The sequence below is a fragment of the Myxocyprinus asiaticus genome, chromosome 35 (assembly GCF_019703515.2).
Source record: "Myxocyprinus asiaticus isolate MX2 ecotype Aquarium Trade chromosome 35, UBuf_Myxa_2, whole genome shotgun sequence".
Lineage (NCBI taxonomy): Eukaryota > Metazoa > Chordata > Actinopteri > Cypriniformes > Catostomidae > Myxocyprinus > Myxocyprinus asiaticus.
The window spans coordinates 14,238,430-14,254,969 of NC_059378.1; the positions used below are offsets into that span (position 1 = coordinate 14,238,430).

The window sequence follows — 16,540 nt, forward strand, 5'->3', positions numbered from 1 at the left end:
TCAAAGATCAGAGGTGTCTGGGCTCCCAAGAGTGACCCCTAGTGTCTCTACATTGACACAACGTCTCGTTCCCTCCATAAGGGAACGGAGGTTACAAAAGTAACCAGGACGTTAACACTCATATTTATGTGTAGAATGCAAGCAAGTTGTCATTCAGATGATACTTTTATTTAGTGCAGTGGTTCCAACCCTGTTCCTGGAGGCCCCCAACACTACACATTTTGGATATCTCCCTAATCAAACACACCTGATTCAACTCATAAGCTTGTTAGTGGAGACTCCAAGACCTAAATTGGGTGTGTCAGAAAAGGGAGATATACAAAATGTGCAGTGTTGGGGGGCCTCCAGGAACAGGGCTGGGAACCACTGATCTACTACATGAATTTTACCCATTAAAGAGACAGTCCCCATGTAATAACTGGAGTATAGATGCTTAGTTCACAGCAAGGGCACAATGGTAACAGCTCCTGGATCACTTCTTAATGTGTTTGAACCTGCAACTTTTCTTTATTCTGTACGCCTCACCACCCCAAACAACAAATATTGCTACGTAGAGTAATATAGATATACAGTATTGTGTTATACAGCAATATAGAGTACATAAGTTTGTCATTTTACAATATTATAACTAGATTTTCTTATAAAAAATATTTTATCATAGTCCATTGTACTTATTTGTATGTGTTTGTGTGGGTAGGATTGTTGAGACATTTAATATTTAACATGGAAATTGCCCATATTTCTGGTATACAGCCTTTTTCACACTGTCACCCAAAAGTCTTACTTCATTTTCAATGTGTGTGAAACTCTTCAGAATTTTATAAAATATATATCATACATAAAATTGTCATTACAGTTAATTTTCCTTGCAATATTAAGTAGTTTTATAAAGAATAAGCTTCTAGATTTCACTTTGGACTTTTTGGACCAACATAAGCATTTAAGGGGGCTAAGTTGCATATGTGTTCTATGGTTAAAATTTTTTTTTTTTTTTTCACCCATGACTTTTTAATCACAGTTTTAAGATTCCAGACTTTTTGCACCTAATCAATGCTGCCCTAATCAACCGAGTTCCCTCAGTGAGGGCCACAAAATCTCTGGCCTTTAGGTGCTGACATGCCAGTCAGCTATTGACAGCAGAAAGATATGCTTCTTGATAAATTACACAAAGGCTCACCCGCCTCACACTGTCAAAATATATCAATCGCTCGGCTGCCCCATCCGCTCAAGGTAATGGTGTTTAGCTTGACACCCAGATGCATCTGCCGCAGGGATAGAGACAGTTAGCCATGCTTGAAATCTTATTTGATTTCAGGCTGATCTGAGATTTATTACTCTGAGACCATTACAGCAATGCTTTAAAATCCAGAACAAGAGAGCTACGATGGAACACAGGGCGGTTAATTCCAACGTTGTGATCCTGGAAGAGAAGCTGTGCAAAATCGTCCGATTATCCCCAGAGTCTGCTCACTGTGCTTAATGATGCGGAGGAGAATTTTACAAATGACTACTGCTGCCAAGTGTATAAAAAGGGCCAGATACAGCTTATGTTTATCACAAATTTTGCATGTCTGTTTAGCCATTATTAGCTTAATATTTTGTTACATGCCTTATTATGCATATATTAATGTATAATAAATGTGTAATAACCTATACTAATCTCTGAAAGTAATTTTCTCTGGCTTGTGGGTGATTGTAGTCCCCTGGGCAGGAGATTAATTTGTTAGATGAATTCGCTTGAGTGTCCAAGGGGGGACACCTTTCAGTGTGTGTGGAAGGTGTGAGTCATACATGAGTAAAAGTGTTAGGGGCGAGAGCTTCATCCTGCGGTTAGCTGCATTATTTCACAGCATGATGTGTTGTTAAATCCAGGGAATTGCTCATCTATTTAACTGTGAATGACTCTTAACGGTACATTAAGGGTTGCTGTGTACGTCTGTGTGCCAAACAAAGCAAGCAAGCTTGCTGTAACCAGGGGTGTTGGTGGAAGAAAGAAGGTTTGGTTGTGGATTTCATGCTCATTTCTTTCCCGTGACCCCATTATGCCAGTAGGAGGCAGTATGGGCTTTGTTCTTGGGTTTTGGAGGTGATGGGGCATCTTCCCTTGAGTTCTGAGCCTCCAGCCTCTTGCTTCTCTGCTCTAACAAGGCAAACAAGACCCATTTCTCCCTCACACACACATGCACAAAATGGCACACATGCTGAGCTTTCAGAAGATGCAGTCATGCTAACAAGCAAGTTGCTTATGAAATGGCTTGGGTTTTATAGAACTCCAAATGTTGGTATTCCATATAATTAAATTCCATATAACCAGGTATCTAGAGATTACATTCAATATTGTATTGTGCACAGACAACCATTCTATACTCTTTAAAAAATAAGGTTCCAATAAGAAACTAAAGGGTTTTATGTGCTGTTTTCCATCAGCTATGATTAATTTATTCTGTGAGTGAAAGTCTCTCATAATAGGGAGGTTAGCGAGATAAAATTTGTAGTATTTGGCTGGTCATGTGATCTCTACAAGGCAGCCCTCATGAGGCCACCTTACTTTTTCTGTAACACAACTATTAATTTCTCTAAAGGTAAAACCTTTTAATGTGGAGAAAATTACACTTGTGCTTTAAAAAAACCCAGAAACTAATGATCTGTTGATCATTGATCTGAAGCCGCTGATCTAAAGAACATTTAATCTAACATGAAGAATTGTATTAATCCCCAAAGAACCATGCAGCTAATTCATATGCAGCGAAAAATGTTTCTTGATAAGAAGAACCTAAGGTACCGTAAATACACATTGAAGAACCTTGACTTTTAAGAGTGAAATACAATTAGACCCATTTCAACTTTTACAGACACCAACAAAGACACAAAATCACATTACAGACACTTTTTCAGTCTTTCTCTGATGAAATAGATAAAAATGTATGTGTGCATCTCCTTCCAAAAAGAATACCCCCCTCATCTCCGGAATATGGAGGCACACCATCCATCATTCATTATATCACCAATGCCTGTGCAGGATCTGATGCGAGGCACTGTGGTGTCAGTCATAGTCATAGTTAGGGATCTGCCCTTATCTGTTGTTTATCCAGAAATGTTGAAGTTGACAGACAGAACGCATTGGGCCCTAGAGCGGCATGCACACGGGCATCCAGCCTGTAAGCAGTCACCCCCTGGACTCCACACGCTTCCTCTAATTAAAGCCCAGCCAGCAAGGTCCATGTTGTGGAGAGAGGACAGGGTGGTGGGGGTAATGTGGCTACACATGCACCCTCAGGGGAAGAAGACAGAGAGGTGAGTAGAGGAAATAAAAGGAGAAGGAAAAGTAGAAAGAAGGAGACCTCTCTAAGCTGAGGAGTACTATCATTCCCAGGAGGAAGCTGTCAAACATATTCCATAACACAGTGGTAGAGAGAGGGCAAGGCCTGATGAAATGGAAACCATGTAGGTTTGTGCGTGAATATGTGTACATATTTAAAGAGTAGGCCCAGCATGTACAAGCCAGTACATAAAATAAGAGTGACAATTTAATTTTTTTAAATAATTATTTATTGCACCAATAAATTTATTTGCACATAGATAGTTGGTGCTAAACATGTCCATGAACACTTTATTATCAACATCAAGATTTTAGTGGGGGGCCTGGGTAACTCAGCAAGTAAAGACGTTGACTACCACACCTGGAGTCGCAAGTTCAAATCCAGGACGTGCTGAGTGACTTGCTAAGCAACCAATTGGCCCGGTTGCTAGGGTGGGTAGAGTCACGTTGGGTTAACCTCCTCATGGTCACTATAATGTGGTTCTCACTCTCGGTGGGGCGCGTGGTGAGTTGTGCGGGGATGCCGTGGAGAATAGCGTGAGCCTCCACACGTGCTAGGTCTCCGCGGTGACGTGCTCAACAAGCCACGTGATAAGATGTGCGGATTGACAGTCTCAGACACGGAGTCAATTGAGATTTGTCCTCCACCACCCGAATTGAGGCAAGTCACTATGCCACCATGAGGACTTAGAGTGCATTGGGAATTGGGCATGAAAAGGGGAGAATATATACCCCCCCCCCCCCCCCCCCCCAAAAAAAAAACCCATCAAGATTTTAGGTTATTTAAGGTGCTATGACTGGTCACTGTTTTAATCGGCAAAAAGGTAATTACGAAAGTGTTCCCCATTCTTAATCGCCTTTTAGCGTTTACTTATTCATTTTAAGTGTTACTGTGGTGTGAAAAATACATATTTAAAAAACTATATTTCAGACAAAAATTATCTTTTATTATTAAAATTATATATTATCTTTCTACCAGCCAAATACGGGACATTCCAGCTTTAAGCATTGATACGTTGATCAATGGTTAAAGAGATCCTCCTAGAGCTTGTTTACCTAGAAAACAACTGAAAAACTGCATGGACAGATACAAAAATGCATTTGTTGTGAACTCCCCCTAATATGCTTAAAATGAAAACCGCTTTAATACAACGATCAGGAAGAACCATATTTCTATCAGTCTTCACATTTAATAAACACTAATTTTTGCAAAAGAACGAAGCTGCAATCAATGGAGAAAGACAATATTTTTTTGTCAGGCATTTTCTTCCCCTTTTCCAGCTTTCCGTTTAAAATTGGTTTTAAAAAATTGGTCTACCGTTTGTAGAAATTATATAACTAAAGTGTTAAAAATAGTAGGCTATATATCACAAAAAATAATAATTTAGCTCTACAGGGCCACAGTCTCAGTACAAGTCTTAATACTGTTTTAGGGAACCATGCATTATAATGGATTTTTATGAGAGAGAAAACGCATAACATGAAAATTGTGTATTTGTCCTTTGGCAGTAATTAGTGTTTATCACAAGGGAAATGTAAGAAAATCAAATTAAGCGTTTTAACTAAACCTGTACTGTACTGTACTTTTCCACTTAAAGTGCTGGAGTTTTTCTTCATCATTTAGCTGAGTCGCTCTTCCAGAACGAGCACTGACAGATGCAATGCAATGTAATGTCATGAATTACTTGTGTTTTTGGAATCGCAATGGTGAGAAACAAAATCATGCACTTGAATGCTATATGTTTGACAAATTCTCCTGCTTCTGACTAAAACACCACAGAAAACATGCTGATCTTTTCACCGGCCGCTTCTATCAAGTGTGGCATCTGTGTAACGTTTAACAGCTGATGTTTCACAAAACTCGTGCGAAAGGTCTGTATTTCAGGTCCATTTTTCTCTGTTTGTAAAACATTTTCAACAGTTTGGGTGTGAGTGGGGTTATCAGAGATGTATCATACCTTTTATAAAAGACCAGCATGGCAGAAAAAATTGTTTATATAATGAAAAGCGAGTCTCTGTGAGCGATCGCACAGAAAACAGACGGGAGAATTGAAGAAAATGTGTAGAGAGTCTAAGTACAACACAGAAAACCTCATTATAGAGAATTTCACAGACATGTAAACAAAGCAGAAAATGCAGCTCTGCTTGTGGAAATCCGCTTTACTTTCTGCTATGTGCCTAGCAGAAAGAAACTCTTTATACTTAAACTTCTGAATATCTTTAAAAGATTTTATGACCTGGCAAACTTTGGGAAATTCTGTGAATGTTTCATCCTCAGAAGCGCTCATTCTGTCAACGTGGAACCTTGTGAACACAACTAATAAAACATCCTGTGTACGTCTACTCGTGGAAGTTCCATTGAACCAGCCAATCAGATTTGCGCTGAGTTGATAGAGAAACCACTTTCCAGTTTTGTGTGCTATATGCATCAGACAGTTACTGTGGGTGGTCCATGGGTGTGCTGTTTGAGGCTGTAACTAGTAAGCACACGAACGGTGCCACAATGTCATAACAGTGAAATTCTGGATTTTTTTTATTTTTTATCCCTGACTTTCCAGGTTGGGAGAATGTCAATTAAAAATAATGGTTAAGACAATTGGTAGGCTATTGATTGAAGTTGTAATTATGAATGTTGACTGTACAGTTTAGTTTATTTACATTTTGTGAACTATTGATGAAGACCCAAATCATGCATGCCATAAGGAGAACTTGAATGCATTCTATTATATCAATGTTTACATTTAATAATAAACTATTTGTATTTATTGGAGAGTGAATGCAGCTTAGTGTCACACTTCTTGATAATTGATCATTGTTTTTTTTTTTAAAGATATGATCTAAATGGCTACATCATTGTCATTCCATACTTTAAGATGAACTCAACGCTGATATTTAGTAATGGAAGAATATGCACATAATGGTAGACGATTAAGTTTAAGTATTTCAGTTGAGTTGTCCTACATTACCTGTATTCACCCTAGTTTCTATTTTTTTAAAAATGTGTTTTCAATGTATTTCCATGCCTTTCTGGTCTTTCAATTCCCCTTTACTTTAATATCACAGCCATTTCAGATCTGTCTTATTCTTATTCTGAAATGGATGTTTGTCAACAATGTCCCTTGAGATGAAAGTGACTCATAAATATTCACCTCAAATCCATGTCACCTGCTTGCAGTTCAACTCCCCTCCTCTCTCTCTCATGACAGCAGGGCAGATGGTTATATCATATATAAATATATAAGTAAACACTGACGGTCTGTCTACTGACATTTATGGAATGCTGGCATATTTGTTTTTAATAACTCTCTCCTTCTTTGTCCACACTGTGATTTAAATCATTTGGATCTTTTTCTGTCTCTAGCCACCTGTTATAACAGCTCATAAACATGTCATAGTGAATTGTGGGCAATCATATTACTCCACAACCCAATACTGAACTCATACCTTTGCTGCTTAGTGGAACCCACTTTTCTTCATGACAAAAATCTTGGCTGTGATCCTGCACTCGTGTTAGGCTGGCTGTAAAAAATCCAATGCTCAAGCCTCTTATTTACACTCTGAACAGGAGAACAGCTCTGTTTTCATTATGTATACAGTACCACTCTGCCAAGTGGAAGTGAGAGAGGGGAAACTTGGTCCTGGCAGCCCTTTAGCTGCTTGTTAGATTCTGCCACTCATTAAATATAGATATTTTTTCAAGCAGCGCATAGTTTATTATTATTAATAATTAGTGTTGAATCCAAAAGCAAACCAAGTTTATGTTTATTTACATACTTACAGTACACAAATAAACTTGGCATTTCCTCTCTTGATCTCTCATACTCTCTGTCTTGCTGCTAACTGGCAGAACAGGCTTTACATGCTAATGTTACAATTTCTCTAGCTGGGAAAGAGAACATCAGCATATCTACACTCACCAACCACTTTATTAGGAACACCTGTACACCTACAGTAGATATTCATGCAATGTATAAAATCATGCAGATACGGGTCAGGAGCTTTAGTTAATGTTCACATCAACCATCAGAATGTGGAAAAAATGTGATCTCAGTGATTTTGACTGTGGCATGATTGTTGGTGCCAGATGGGCTGGTTTGAGTATTTCTGTAACTGCTGATCTCCTGGGATTTTCATGCACAACAGTTTCTAGAGTTTACTCAGAATGGTGCCAAAAAACAATCAAACAAAAAACATCCAGTGAGTGGCAGTTCTGTGGATGGAAATGCCTTGTTGATGAGAGAGGTCAACAGCGAATGGCCAGACTTGTTTGAGTTGACAGAAAGGCTTCGGTAACTCAGATAACCGCTCTGTACAATTGTAGTAAGCAGAATAGCATCTCAGAATGCACAACACATCAAACCTTGAGGCAGATGGGCTACAAAAGCAGAAGAACACCTCGTGTTCCACTTCTATAAGCCAAGAACAGAAAACTGAGATTGAAGACTCACCAAAACTGGACAGTTAAAGACTGGAAAAACATAACCTTGTCTGATGAATCTCAATTTCTGCTGAGGTACACAGATGGTAGGCAAATTGCAGCCTCAGCTTTCTGATGATGTGAACATTAACTGAAGCTCCTGACCCATATCTGCATGATTTTATGCATTGCAATTTTTTTTACAGAATTTTAATTTGTGGTTGATCTCTTTAACTCTCCCAGCCTAGAACAGAGCAAAAGCTTTTTGTCAATATTTTTATGATAAGCTGTCTTGAGCAGTAACGTGAGATTATGTGTTATCACTGCTAACATCATAATTATTTTATCTTTTATTCCTATCCACAGCTTCATACCAAGTGAAGCAGGGAACATGTGAGGTGGTGGCCATCCACCGCTGCTGCAATAAGAACAAGATTGAGGAACGTTCACAGACCGTCAAGTGCTCCTGCTTTCCTGGCCAGGTCGCCGGGACAACACATGCCCAGCCGTCTTGTGTGGAGGGTAAGCACAATCATCTTGAATAACTTTGAATATAGGCTACAAGTAAGAGTATACTGCCATTCTAACTAAACAGTTTAATGTTTAGATACAACTGTAAGTTGTATCCAGAATTGGGTGTAATCCAATTACTGTAATCTTTCAGTTCCCCTTTACTTAAATATCACAGCCATTTCAGACCTGTCTTATTCTTATTCTGAAATGGATGTTTGTCAACAATGTCCCCTGAGATGAAAGTGACTCATAAATATTCACCTCAAATCCATGTCACCCAGTTGCAGTTCAATTCCCCTCACCCTTTTTTTTTTAAGGATTTTTAGATATTTTTACAGGAAAACAATACAAAAATTATTATTAAGAATACGAATTTTCCCTAATATCAAAGGTCTTTCTAGAAAAAAAGAAATTATGATCCAATGTGAATTTTCTTGATAAAAAAATATGATCGTGCCTGGTAACATGTGCATGTAAAATGGCTAGAAATAGCATCTGACCTTAGAGTAAAGCTGACAATTTACACAAGGTTTATTTCTATTTCTTCTACTCCAAACTTACTTCAAACTTACTTCTCTGTCTGCTCGTATGAATGTAACACATCATAAGAAAGTGTTTCACTGCTGTTCAAATGCACTTTGGATTGCATCATTTATATGTATAAATGTTTTCCATCTGAAAGCACTAAATATTAAATGAAACAAATGACAATAAAATGCAAAGTAATCTGTTCAGTAATCAAAATACTTTTTGAATGTAACTGTATTTTAATTACAATTATTTAAATTGTAACTGTAGTGAAATACAGTTACTTATATTTTGTATTTTAAATACGTAATCCCGTTACATGTATTTCATTACTCCCCAACCCTGGTAACAATGAACAAGAAAGAAATATATCATTAGACTTTATTTTGAATTTGTTGAGTGGAAAAGTGTTCTAAGAAAGTAACTTAAAGTAATTATTAATGTGATTACTTTTTCATTAAAGTAATTAGTAAAGTAATCTGATTACAATTTTTAGAGAAATAATTAGTAATTTGTAGTGGATTACTATTTTTAAGTACCATGTGAAATAAATAAACATTACAACACTGGTTGTATCATAGTTTGAATTCCCGAAGAGGACGAACACCTGCTGTGTTTACGCCTGATATTAACATGCAAATCGGGTGATCTGATCACAAGTGGTTATCTCAAACATAATGTTTAGAGCAAAAGGCTCATTGTTATTTTAGTTGAGCTACTGTAGTTGATCTATTTTCACTGAATGTGCGTACTTCACATAATCTACTTTTATTATTACAGATTGGGCTGAAAGGTATTGTGTGGAGAACCTTTTTTAAATTAACAATTATGTTAACAATTGTGTTTGATTCACAATAATAACACAACTTTACCTTTATAGACAAAGGCACAATATTAGGTATGTCTCAGCTGTTATCAGTACAACAAATGTGACTACACTGTCCTCCCCTCCATCTCTTCTCTAATGGTTAAAGGTTTAGGACAAGTAAGTGTACAATGGTTTGGGTGATGAAGGAGCTTTAAATGTGTCCCTTCAGTCGTGCGTGCACTCTTTAGTTATGAAGGCAAGAGGGCGAATGCCGGCAACCATTTTTCTTCTTTGTCTTCTTTGACACATGAGACAAAAGACCCTAATAGAAAGGGAAGTTGCACCAGAGGAGGTACTCTGTGTTATGACTTTCACAGCTCTCTTTGACTATAGTTCATGTAATGACAAAAATGGGTCCTATGCACATTTATGGGGCAGAAGCAATCAGAAGTAATCGAGAACAGTTTTAGAATTAACTTTTTTATTAAGGGGCAATATTTGCCCCCTGGAATTGGAATTTCAGGGGCATTTTTCACCTTTATGGAAGTATATTTTTGTCTAACCATATAAATTCACACTACATGTCATTCATCAATCCATCAAATACTTTAATTGAATACATTAATTGATGTATATACTCAATCTGAACAATGATGAAATTAAAATCAAAGAAGCATAAGTGTGCTGTAGAATACATTTTATATAATAAACCCATCTCTATGTTAGATTATACAGCTCTCTACTGTCTGCCATCACTTTTTATGTATAGTACATAGACCTAAAATACAGTATACTGTAGATGTTATTTTTTTTATTTTATTTTATTTATTTATTTTTTATTGAACAAAATACACAAATTAACAAGACATAGCAGCTTATACAAAGTAAGAGACCAATGACACATATATACACACACACATATAAGAAAAAAAGGAAAAAAACAAAACAAAAAAACAAAAACAAAAAACAACAAAATATATAGATGTATAGATATAGTAGTGTATACAGGTACAGTGATAAGTTTAAGCAATAGGTTAATTTAGTGTGACCCTCTAAATCACCAGAAAAATGTAATTAATAATAATGATTACTATTATACTGTAGATGTTGGATTACAACCAAACAAACAAACAAAGGAATTTTTTGCCCCAAAACTTTTAATATCTGGGGCATTTTTACCCCAAGCCCAAGTTAATTTCTCTCTCTCTCTCTCTCTCTCTCTCTCTCTCTGTGTGTGTGTGTGTGTGTGTGTCTGCAGATTAGGAGAGAAGGCCCAGTATGTCTGAGTCAGTTCATAAAATAAGAGTTTTCTTTAATGTTATGTTTTGTTATAATTCTTTATTGTACTTCATTGCACCTAAATACATAAAAACAGTAAAAATAACTGAAAAATTATTTTATAGCCTTAAATCAGCTTCTGGCTTAAAAAAACTGAAAGGTCCTCCATGTCCACAAGAGCTTTAAAACATAATTTTTTTGTCACTTTCGGTGGCATTTTTGTGGCAGTTAATTTCTTACCCTGACAGAAATTTCCAACAAGAAAGAAAGAGAGAGACAGTGTGTGAGGTCACATGAGAGGTTATGTTGGCTTTGTGCTGATTTAAGAGAGAGTTAGTATGATTGACCTGTGTTTGTTCCAGTGAAGGAGAGAGAGGTGAGGGTAATTATTCTCTATCAACACTGCTGTATCTCTAAATCCCCCAGGCCACCAGTCTCACTTTCTTCCCCAAGAACACCCCTCAGGAGGAAGGTCACAGAGGAACCTATCATCAGCTTCTGAAAGTTTATAAATATCTAATACTCATAGCAGTGTTAGTCAGGACTCAGGAGCAGCTAACTACAAGTAGAGACACTATTAACTTCATTTTTCAGAAGTGTATCAGTATCTCAATTTGTGTAGCTTTTCCAGAAACAAACTATTTTCCCAACAAGTAGTGTGCAGCATGACAAAATGCTTGATGTTACGTTTTGCTTCAATTCAATGCCACAATTCCCACACGTATAAGGGCATTTTTGAGTGAGTGCACGAAGTACATAAAACAGGCAGAGGCTCAGAGGTATCGTATCAAACACGCTCTCCTATATCTTCACTCTCAAGTAGTGTTGCAAAATCCGATTTATTTATCAAATTGGTCTGTTTAGATTGCTTGTTAAAATTATCCAGCACTTTGTTTGAGCCATCATTTAAAGGGATAGTTCACCCAAAAATGAAAAATTCTCTCATCATTTACTCCTCCTCATGCCATCCCAGATGTGTATGACTTTCTTTATTTGGCTGAACACAAAAGGAATTTTTTAGGAGGATATTTCATCTCTGTAGGTCCATACAATGCAAGTGAATGGTGACCAGACTTTTCAAGTTAAAAAAAATCACACAAAGGCAGTATAAAAGTAATCCATAAGACTAGTGGTTAAATCTGTCTTCATAAGCGATATAATAGGCGTGAGAGAAACAGATCAATATTTAAGTCCTTTTTTACTATAAATCTCCACTTTCACATTCTGAAAGTGAAAGTGAGAATATAGATTTATAGAAAAAAAGGATTGCAATATTGATCTGTTTCTCACCCAAAGTGATTGCATCACTTCAGAAGACATACAGTTGTGCTCAAAAGTTTGCATACCCTTGGAGAATTGGTAATATATGTACCATTTTTAAAGAAAACATGAGTGAGCAGGCAAAACACATTTCTTTTATTTCTTATGGGATTCATATTCAACTGTAGGTTATAACAGAATGGCACAATCATAAAACAAAACATGGCAACAAAGAAAAAAAATTAAATGACCCCTGTTCAAAAGTCTGCATACCTTTAGTTCTTAATACTGTGTATTGCCCCCTTTAGCATCAATGGCAGTGTGCAGTCTTTTGTAATAGTTGTCTATGAGGCCCCAAATTCTTGCAGGTGGTATAGCTATTCGTCTTGGCAAAATGCCTCCAGATCATGCAAAGTCTTTGGTCATCTTGCATGAACCGCACGTTTGAGATCTCCCCAGAATGGAGATCTTTATAAAGTTCCATTACCTTGTTATGCAGGTCTTTTGACAGTTATTTTCTGCTCCCCATGGCTCAGTATCTAGCCTGCCCAGTGCATCCACGTTAGAGCTAACAAACTCATTGACTATACACAGACACTAATTGTAATTTAAAAAGCCACAGGTGTGGGAAATTAACCTTTAATTGCCATTTAAACCTGTGTGTGTCACCTTGTGTGTCTGTAACAAGGCCATACATTCAAGGGTATGTAAACTTTTGATCAGGGCCATTTGGGTGATTTCTGTTATCATTATGATTTAAAAAGGAGCCAAAAACTATGTGATAATAAATGGCTTCATATGATCACTATCCTTAAATTCAAAAGAAAATCAAAATCAATGCCAAATTTCACAATTTCTGCCAGAGTATGCAAACTTTTGAGCACAACTGTACATATTAAATCACTGGAGTCGTATAGATTACTTTTATGCTGAAAGGTCTGGTCACCATTCACTTGCATTGAAAGGACCTACAGAGCTGAAATATTTTTCTAAAAATCTTTGTTTGTGTTCAGCAAGAGAAAGAAAGTCAAACACATCTGGGACGGCATAAAAGTGAGTAAATAATGAGAGAATTTTCATTTTTGGGTGAACTATTCCTTTAAGTGTTTCCATAAGTCACCACATGTGTTCCATGTGTTCTATGTGTTTTCTATGATGATACGGTAATCCTAAATGAGATCCTGATTGTGTTTATACCACATAAATGGCAACACTGTACAATAAGTAATTTTTACATCATTTAATTTTTATTTGATAATTTCTACATATAAATGTAAAAAAATGAACAATAGTATATTTAGAAATTAACATTAACCAAAATCAATTCTGTAAAAATATTGTTAATAGTTAGATGATACTGCATTAATTAATGATGACAAATACAACCTTATTATAATGTTTTACCAGATAAATATTGCTCAGTTAGGTCAGTGTGCTATTTGTAATTTGAGAGTAAAATATTGCCTCTTAGCTTCAACGTGCTAGCAGATATTGAGTAGTGTAGTATTCAAATTCATTCTGAATGAGAAACTTTATAGTCTTTAGCTTATTTTATCAACTTCCAGTCAAAAGTTTAAACACACTTGACTCAACTTATATTTATTATCATCCTAAAAGACTTTTGATCTAAAGGCTTGTGCTTAAATGCTTGAAATTAGTTTTGTGTGTATAACTATACTTAACTTGACAAATTGAAATTAGTATCCATCCATCCATCCATCCATCCATCCATAATAATGAAGAATGAGTAGGTGTGTGCAAACTTTTACAGTTTTTCTCAATCGCTTTGGCTCATTTTTTGAATCAGTCTTAACATTCTCTATACTGTAAGTGCAATTGTCACAACTGTTTTATGGGACATCATAACTCTATTGCATGTCTGCAAAATGTAGCAACACACCCAAAACATTCAATTCATGATTCAAAACCTAGTTATTGTGTCAGTAAATTGGCCAATGCCACCAAATGAAACGTTTTTCATTTTTTTCAGTCAATCCTGGAAATGTTTGTTATATACAAATTTCATTTTTGTTCTAATTTTTTGTTGACACTGACTGCTTACTGTACTATACAAGAATGTCAGTTTTGTCTAGCTGAATGCTATTGTGTATCACACTGAGCTTTTTAGATACCGATTTCAACAGCAGGTAAAAGTTTACTGGGAAAGGTCAATACTGTACAATACTGTAGTATACAGAAAAAGAATATGCACATTTGTATGTATACAGTACATTTAGTTTTGTAGCAATGTGTTACATGTAAATAGAAAATTCACATTTGCATGTCCATTTTTACACATTTCTTACAACGAAATTCATATATAGTGAACAGAAAACTGCCACAAAATGACATACATACAAAAAATGAAATAAAACCTGCAACAATGAAAAAACATTCCATGTCATAGATGTTTATGGAATATACATGTATATCTGACAGATTTTGATAACTGAATGGATCATTTTGCATGTGATGGCTCACAGGATGAAAAAATGTTTAGAAGTTGTGAAGAGTATGACAATTTCATTGAGAATCAACTCATCAGTTTTGATCAGCAAGCCATGTGCATTTAGTTATAGTGTAAATTGTAGACAATTGTACTTAACCTTTTGCACCCATGTGCCAAAACACGTGCCATTTGCTTAAATGAATAAGAAATTCAAATCTGGTGTGAACAAGAAACTAAGTGTTCAGAGATTTGAACTTAATGTTTTGAAAAAAAGAATTCTCATTCGAGAATTGAGCCAAAGCGATTGAGAAAAAATTATTTCCTGCAGTAGATCGTATTGTGGAATTGTATTGTGTGTTTTTTCTGTTTGGCCATTGGAGGGCACTTTACCCATTCACATATTATTACAACATTAGTGAAAATCCACATAGAAGCCTTATTAGTGGCTAAAAGAAACTTCATCAGAATATTCAGAGGATGAGACCTGAGACAGACTTATACCTTCTTATGGCAAATCAACTTTAAAATTCGATCTTTAAATCTCATTCAATAAGAATGTAATAAAAAAAGGCATTGATATCTCTGCAGTCTGATGTATAGGTCCTTAGATACTCTGTTCTGGCTGGTACCTTCCCATTAAAATCTCATTAGAAAGAGTGAAGGGGAAGGTAGAGAGAGATTCCATTTCAGCTCTATGTTTTACTCTGCATGAGAGCCTCTGTTTCTGCCTGTGTGCCTGGGATTTGTGCTCTGCTTTAGGGCTTGAGGCAAGCTCCCTCTGAGCCTCTGCCATCTGTGATTTGGATTTCAGTGCTCAGCACACCATGGCCCTGTCTAATATGTCCAGCACCTCGTTCATCTAGACTTTAGTCCACAGGAAGTGCTATTATTCAAGCATAAGCCTGTGGATAATTTTAAATTTTCAGCTGCTGCAGTGTAAGATATTTTAACTTAATTAAAGCAAAAAAGGAAGGAATAATGTGTCATACAGTCAGCTGGTCATTATCGCAAAATAAACCTTAAAAAGGATGATCGGGATTCTGATGGGTCTGCAGGGGTTTGTTTTGCGATTAATAACTGGCTGACTTTACATTATCTTACTTATTACATGGTCACTTACCCAAGAAATAAAGAAATGGATATAAAATATTGTTCTGAGAGAGCAAAGTGATACAGGAGACATGAAACTCGCATTGCTAGTTGACAGCGGTCAATTATACAGTTTAGTGGTCATTATAAAAATATATATATACTGTATATATTTTTACAGCCAATTGGCATGATTAGCCAATCAGAATCAAGTATTCCAGAGAGCTGTGTAATACTTTGCATTATTACTAATTAATCTCTTTATTTGCCTCAAAATTTGTTATACTTTTTTAAATAAATTAATTTGTATTAGATAGCAGGTATTTAAGGTATGTTTACATTATATTACAATTAGAAACTTAGAAAACACTCTCCATTTTAAACTTGTCAACACAATTCAGTTATTTGCCTTTTAATCCAAATGTCTATAATTATACAGGTGCATCTCAATAAATTAGAATGTCGTGGAAAAGTTCATTTATTTCAGTAATTCAACTCAAATTGTGAAACTCGTTTATTAAATAAATTCAATGCACACAGACTGAAGTAGTTTAAGTCTTTGGTTCTTTTAATTGTGATGATTTTGGCTCACATTTAACAAAAACCCACCAATTCACCATCTCAAAAAATTAGAATACATCATAAGACCAATAAAAAAAACATTTTTAGTGAATTGTTGGCCTTCTGGAAAGTATGTTAATTTACTGTATATGTACTCAATACTTGGTAGGGGCTCCTTTTGCTTTAATTACTGCCTCAATTCGGCGTGGCATGGAGGTGATCAGTTTGTGGCACTGCTGAGGTGGTATGGAAGCCCAGGTTTCTTTGACAGTGGCCTTCAGCTCATCTGCATTTTTTGGTCTCTTGTTTCTCATTTTC

General features: G+C 36.1%; 1 protein-coding gene across 1 annotated transcript in view; it reads left to right on the plus strand.

Annotated features, from left to right (window-relative positions):
- The window catches only part of LOC127426293 (chemokine-like protein TAFA-4), a 63,032-nt gene that overhangs the window by 30,554 nt on the left and 15,938 nt on the right, over window positions 1-16,540 (plus strand). Inside the window, exon 4 of the mRNA XM_051673012.1 lies at window positions 8,103-8,258. Coding sequence (XP_051528972.1) covers window positions 8,103-8,258 — 156 coding nt within the window. The remainder of the gene's footprint in view (window positions 1-8,102; window positions 8,259-16,540) is intronic.